This window comes from Suricata suricatta, chromosome 17, assembly GCF_006229205.1.
Source record: "Suricata suricatta isolate VVHF042 chromosome 17, meerkat_22Aug2017_6uvM2_HiC, whole genome shotgun sequence".
NCBI classification, from domain to species: Eukaryota; Metazoa; Chordata; class Mammalia; order Carnivora; family Herpestidae; genus Suricata; species Suricata suricatta.
In genome coordinates, this window is record NC_043716.1 from 16975381 (window position 1) to 16981979 (window position 6599).

Below are 6599 nucleotides of genomic sequence, written 5' to 3' on the forward strand. Positions count from 1 at the left end.
CTGATCTTTCAGGGGGAAGAGGCCGTGAACAAGTAAAACTAATCTCAGACAAGGCATTAGAAGGAAAAAACAGGTTGATCCGATAGTGACGGGGGGGGGGGGGGGGGGGGGGGGATGTGTCTTTAGTCTGGGTGTGAGGGAGGGCCTTTGAGCAGATGACGTCTGAACTGAGACCAGAAGAGGCCATCTGGGGAATGAGCATCCCAGGCAAAGACCCTGAGTCAGAACTCCCACGAGGGGTACACGGAAGGGCCCAGTGGCTGGAGCACCACGAGTAAGGAGGAAAGATAGTCGACCCTTTAAAGTACCTACCCCAAAAAATGAATGAAGCCGAAGGCGAGGCCCCACCCAGTCCCGGGAGAGTAGACCCAGGTTGGCGCGCCAGCAGCCTTTGGGCAGGGATGGGAGGGGCGAATGTCTGGCCCACCCCCGGGGGCGGGGCGGTACCTGGGCCCCCGGCCGGGGGCGGGGCTGCGGACGCTCCCCCTTCTCTTCGCTCCAGCCGGCGCAGGCAGCCGCCGCGGCAGCAGGCGAGCGGCGGCCCTGCGAGGCCATGAAGGTGAAGAAGGGCGGCGGTGGGGCTGGGACGGGGGCGGAGTCCGCTCCAGGGGCTTCGGGCCAGAGCGTGGAGCCCAAGCCCGAGCCGCAGCTGCAGGCGGAATCCGAGTCCGGGTCCGAGTCGGAGCGGGAGGCTGGCCCGGGGCCCAGACCGGGGCCGCTGCAGAGGAAGCAGCCGATCGGGCCGGAGGACGTGCTGGGGCTGCAGCGGATCACGGGTGGTGAGCACCGACGAGGCAGCGCCACCCGCGGCGGAAGGGCGGGAGGGCGAGAGTGCGGGAGGGGGCCCTCGCGGCGTGCCGAGCCCGGGCCCCCGCCCCCTTTCCCGCCCTACCCCCGCGCCTCCCCTCCCCCACCCGGGTCCCCCTCGCCTGAGTCCCCTACCCTTCTGCCTCTGAGCCCGAGATCTCCATGTCCCTCTTCCCTTGATCTCCTTGTGCCCGCCTGTTCTCGCTTTAGACATCTATTTTCACCCTACTCCTTCCTTTCCGAGGAGGCCGTCCCGCTTTCCAAGGTGGAGGTGGGGCAGCAGCGACTGTGACCCCTTCCCGTGGAGTCTTCAGAGCCCTTTGAGGCTTTTTTCCTGCAATAATGAAGATGGGGGTGCTAAGTGTAGTCTTCTGTCCTCAGTCCCCACCCTGGAGGCTACGTGGACGCTGAGCTACTGCTTGGGTCACATTAAGACCCTCTGGTCTCCCTGATCTCCCAGGAAGTCTGGGTCCATCCTCCAACCCCACGAAAGGACCTGGGCAGGAAGCTTCAGTGGGTTGGCTCTGGGCCTTCTCAAGGGACTGAGTTAATACCCTTCTTAGCCTGTCTCCTTTCCGGAGGCCGGGTCTCTGCTGTGGTTGTTTCTGAGCTGGACTGCCTGGGTTGAAGCCCCACCTGTGCCAGGTGGTTGACTGTGTGACCTTGGGCAAGTAATTTCATCTCTCTGAGCACCTTCATCTATAAAATGGGGACAATGGCATCTACTTTATAGGGCTGTTGGGAAAATTAATTTTCTGATTTTGCACAGTGCCTGGCATGCTATGCATGCTCTAGTAAATAGGGCTTTTTTATCCACAGTACTGAGGGCCCCACAGGACTGCTCCTGGCTGCTGCCTAGAGGCAGACAACTGGGCATTCAGGGCAGGGGAGGAGGTTACCATAGGCAGGGAACAAGGGCTAGAAAGCCTCATGGCAGGGGCGGTGGCTGAGCCTCAAAGAACAGATGGCATTTGGAGAGAGTGGCCCTCTTCCCTAGCTTTGTTTATCAGTAATCCTGCCCCAGCTCCCTCTGTGAGAGCAACTCTCAGGACCCCTCTGTGCTAGTGGGGGGCAGGTGCTGGAGTGGACCTGAGCCCTGGAGTTGCAGGAGCCGCAGAACCCAAGGCTGCCAGACAGAGCTGTGGAAGGGACTGTAATGGCAGGTCTAGGCCTGTGCATCTGGGTCCCTGGGGGACCAGCTTCTCTCTCCTCTCTGAGCCAGGCAGCAACCATTCTTGGCTGGGCCCCCAGAGTGCCGAGCTGCCTTGCCCAAGCAGACACTAGTAGAGGGAGGGGGCCTGGACTCCTCCGATGTTAGTGCCAGTTGAGTTGGAACTGGAAACAGCAGGTTTAGAATTTAGGGTAGCTCTGGGACAAAACTTCCTTATAGGATGTTTGGAGGCAGGTTGACCTGTCTGGGTCCTAGGCAACTTTAGAGGTTATTTTGCACCTGTGGGGGCTTTCAGCCTGAGTACCACCATGTGTCTCCTATTTCGGAGGAAGCCATGTGTCTCCTATTTTGGAGGAAGTTTGTAGCCTTTAGAGATGGGGCACCTGTGGGGGATGGGTAGGAGAAAGAGCTTCAGGGGAACCCTTTTCTCTATAGAAAGTTGAGAACAGGGTTTCAGGGATCTCCACCCTTTCGACCCTAATCACAAAGGTCTGAGGGTTGCTCTTCCTGGATTAGCAGCCCTGAATCCAGCTTAGGAAGCTAATTGTGGCAGAGGGAAAGGGGGCAGTTGTGCTCTGAGCCCTCGGCCACTCTGCCCCTTTATCTGGCCTGACCCTGGGTTCCAGGCCTTGTCCTTCCCTTGGCAGAGGGGAGGGAGTAAGAGCGGTATTTTGAGCCATGGGCATCCCATTTCTGTCACGTCCTCTTAAGGGCAAAAGGGCTGATGATTCAAGACTGAGGAGGGTAGACTGCAAGAACTTATTCTGAAGTGAGAGGAGAGGCTCTGAAAACAGGAGACCGTGGAGGAGATGGAAGGGCTTTCCAGGGAGCTGGAGTTGGGCCACTAGGATCCTGCTCCCAGGTCTGCCACCCCTTGTGCCCTGCACCTTCTTTCCACATCTTGGGACTAGTGCTTACTTTCTTTGAAAATAAAGTGTGTACAAGTGAGGTGGGTGCTGCTCACCTACATTCCTCCTTCTCCTCTCTCCCCACCCTGGACTGTGGTGGACAGGCCAGGGATCAGGCTCCTCCCCAAGCCCTGTGTAACCCCGGCTGGACTCCAAGATGTCAGGAGTCTCCCAGGAGGGCTTCCTGGAGGGGGCTGCCCCAGGCTTGGGGAAGAGAGAATGACTTTACATTCACTTCCTCTTCCTGCCCCAGAGGACTAGGAGGCGGCCCAGGGGCCTGGAGGGTGATTTCCGGGCCTCTCTGGGGAGGATGTGATGGGCAGGCTGACAGCACCAGACCCACCACTGCTCGTTTCTATTTGCTGCCAGGGCCTCCCTGAGCACTTGTAGTTGCTGCTGCAAGAGAAGTGAGGGTTGCAGGTGCTGATATTCCTAAACTTCCTCGGGCAGGGCTCACCATTGTTCCTGGTTCCTCTTCCGGGCCCGAGGACTCCCTTTACCCCCATGCACACCCCCAAATGCACCTGCCACACCCTCTTCCTGGCTTTGCTTGTACTCTTCTCTATGGGGGTGGCTCAGAACCAAGGCCGGGTAGATGGCCTTTGAGGGGGTTCCCTCTGTTTGCTAAGCGTTCCTCCCATTTGGAGGTCAACAGGGGTTGGGGAGCAAAGGTGACCTCCTTTTCCCCAATATTACAGGCTCTGTGCTTGAGTCAACAGAGCTTTGATTAAGCTGCTTAAGGGAGCTGGGTTTATATAAGCTGCTTATGGGGAGAGAAGGGGGCTGGGAGGTGAGGAGGAGCAGGGAAGGGGTTGTCTGCCTGCCCTAATGCGACCCAGGTCAGGGAGGTCTTTGCCTGATGCGCTTAGCTGTAGCACGAGGGGCAGCTCTGGTGGAGGTGGGGGTGTCCTTCAGAGAAGCACTGTGTATCTCCTGGGGCAAAGCTGTGGCACCGCCTTTAGAGTAAGGTTCTCAAAGGCAGGGCTGTCCTTTCCCTTCCATGCTGGGGACTCCTCATTAGATCGGAGACCCATCCGGCTCAAAGTCACTGAGTTAGCCCTGGCAGAGCAGAGGCTGCGATAGAGCCCCTCAACTCCAGGATGGGAGGGACTGTGGGGGGAGGTGACCTTGTCTTCCACCCACCTTCACCCTGCCGGTCCCTGACCTCAGAGGCTACTAGGATGGAGCTGTTTGTCTCCCATGAGATCCCACTGACGGTGCTGTGTATCCCCCATAGTCTGGGTGTGCCCTCGGGGCAGAGGCTCAATTCTCTCTTTCCAGAAGGCAGTGAACTAATCTGGGGTCTCAACAAAGGCTGAGCTGGCAGCCGGGGCTTCAGGGTGGTCCCTCTTTTGCTTAGCTGCCTGTCTTCCCTAGACTACCTATGCTCCCCTGAGGAGAATATCTACAAGATCGACTTCATCAGGTTCAAGATTCGAGACATGGACTCAGGCACTGTCCTCTTTGAAATCAAGAAGCCCCCAGCCTCAGGTGAGTGGGCTGGGTAGGACATAGAGGGAGGAGGTGGGCAAGGGCTGTGAAGTGGGCTACCCAGGGACTCCTCAGGTCACAGAGGAGTCAGAATAGAGGTGGGGCTGGGCTTCTGCTTTTCTTTCCCGTTTCTGGTGCTGGTGACGGTCTGGCCCCTTCAGCCCCTGCCAGCCTGCCCTCTGCTGGCCGCCCTGGGAACTGCAGTCCCGGGGGCCCCCAGGCCTCTGTGTCTCCTGTGGCCCTGGGAAACCTCAGTTGAAACTGGTGACCTGCTTGCTGACCTAGAAACCATCCCCCCCCCTCAATGGAACCATTTGGCCAAAGGTCTGAACCCTAAATGTGCATCAGAATCTCCTGGGGGAATTTTTAAGAATTCAGACAGATGTGGGCCCTGGGGTGGAAACCTGGGTGGGCACAGGCCCCAGCCTGAAGCCCACTGAGCCCCAGTACATTGCAGAGCGCTTGCCCATCAACCGGCGGGATCTGGACCCCAATGCTGGACGCTTTGTCCGCTATCAGTTCACACCTGCCTTCCTCCGCCTGAGGCAGGTGGGAGCCACGTAAGTCACTGGAGGGGGTGGGGGAGTTGGAGGGGTGGGCAAGGGCTGGGGGTGAGGGTGAGGGTGGGAACGAGCCCTTCCTGAGTTCTTCCCTGAGCCTCTCTTTTGGGGGTGCTGTCTTGTGAGCCTTGCTGGCAGACTTCAAAGCCAAGCTCAGCCCCGCCCCCTCCTGTCTCTCAGGGTGGAGTTCACAGTGGGAGACAAGCCTGTCAACAACTTCCGCATGATCGAGAGGCACTACTTTCGCAACCAGCTCCTCAAAAGTTTTGACTTCCACTTTGGCTTCTGCATCCCCAGCAGCAAGAACACCTGTGAACACATCTATGACTTCCCCCCTCTCTCTGAGGAGCTGAGTGCGTGGGCAGGGCTTTGAGGGGTGGGGGAAGGGGCTAGAGAGACCAACGTGGGGGGAGTGTAGGTTGGACCCTCTTTCTCCTTACCCTGGGTCACCTGTGTTTTGGCCACCATTCCCATGCCACCTATGGGGAAACTGAGACCCAACTAGGCTGGGTGGACTCTTTGAGGTGGTTCTGAGGTGGTTCGACCTGTCCCTGTCCCATAGTCCGGAAGCCCCTGCAGTGGCCTGGCTCAGGCTTCTGACCTTTGCCCCAACTGGCTGGGCCTCTCTTGCAGTCAACGAGATGATCCGTCACCCGTATGAAACACAGTCTGACAGCTTCTACTTCGTGGACGATCGGCTGGTAATGCATAACAAAGCAGACTATTCCTACAGCGGAACGCCCTGATCCCGAAAACAGCCCCGTGCCCAGGAGGGTCCTGGACCCCCAACAGTGACCTCCCCAACACTCACCTCTCGACCTGAGGCTTCCGCCTGAGGAGTATTTCAAGAGCCCTGGACCCTGAGTCAGCGATGGGAGGGAGGGTGCTTGATGTCCCCAGTCCAAATCTCTGAAGCCCAGAGGCCTGGCACTTGGGTTGGGGTGGTAGGAGACCTGTCAGCCTCCATGTCCAGGAAGGCTTCCCGTGAGAAGAGTAGCCAGGACTTCCGGACAGCCTTGCTGGGCCTCTTGGGTCCAAGCTTAAGAATAGTGTTTCCACATCCAGGCTTTAACTAGGTCAGGGCAGGGACCTATTCCCTGTCCCCTGCCCACCTACAGGCCATTTAGAGTTGTAAATTCACAGGTGAACATCTGTAGTGGGTGAGGGGAGGGTTTCTGGTGGCCAAGCTTCCCAAGGGAGTCCGGGCCCCCACCCTAGCTCCAACCTAGCTCCCCAACAGGGGGCTGAGCCACGGCCTGAGGGGTGGGAGGGCTGGGACAGGATTGCGGCCTCTGATAGGGACTGGACCAACTGTATATAGTTTTCAATAAACTCTCTCCTTTTCTGTTCTTTGGCTGTGGGCCAGCATGTAGTGTGTGTGTGTGTGTGTGTGTGTGTGTGTGTGTGTTTGAGTTTGAGTGAGTGATGGGGGTGGACTTGGGGTAGAGCAATGATATGACTCCCAATTCCTCCTGTGCCCTAATCCTCCATACCCTGACATCACGCTCAGCATCTCGAGTTAGCATTTACTACATGTTACAGCTGGAAAGGGATTTTCCTTTGATAAAGATGGGGACCCAGGCCCTGAAAGGGGAAGCTTTGGCTCAAAGTCATAGACCACTCTGGCAAAACGGGGGCTGGGACAAAAGCCTTCAACTCTAG

At 57.9% G+C, this 6599-nt stretch overlaps 1 protein-coding gene across 3 annotated transcripts; it reads left to right on the plus strand.

The window, feature by feature from the left end:
* Positions 1–468: 468 nt before the first annotated feature.
* UNC119 (unc-119 lipid binding chaperone) lies at positions 469–6286 on the plus strand. Of its 3 annotated transcripts, none has more exons than XM_029928732.1 (5): positions 469–559; positions 4264–4377; positions 4835–4937; positions 5118–5290; positions 5571–6286. In XM_029928732.1, exons 2-5 carry the CDS (start codon positions 4329–4331, stop codon positions 5681–5683), a joined length of 438 nt encoding a protein of 145 aa, XP_029784592.1. In that variant the 5' UTR covers positions 469–559; positions 4264–4328; the 3' UTR covers positions 5684–6286. The 3 variants fall into 3 exon arrangements, with proteins under 3 accessions (XP_029784592.1, XP_029784591.1, XP_029784590.1); XM_029928731.1 differs by having other exon boundaries at positions 490–779; positions 5500–5592; XM_029928730.1 differs by having other exon boundaries at positions 492–779.
* The last annotated feature ends 313 nt before the right edge of the window (positions 6287–6599 follow it).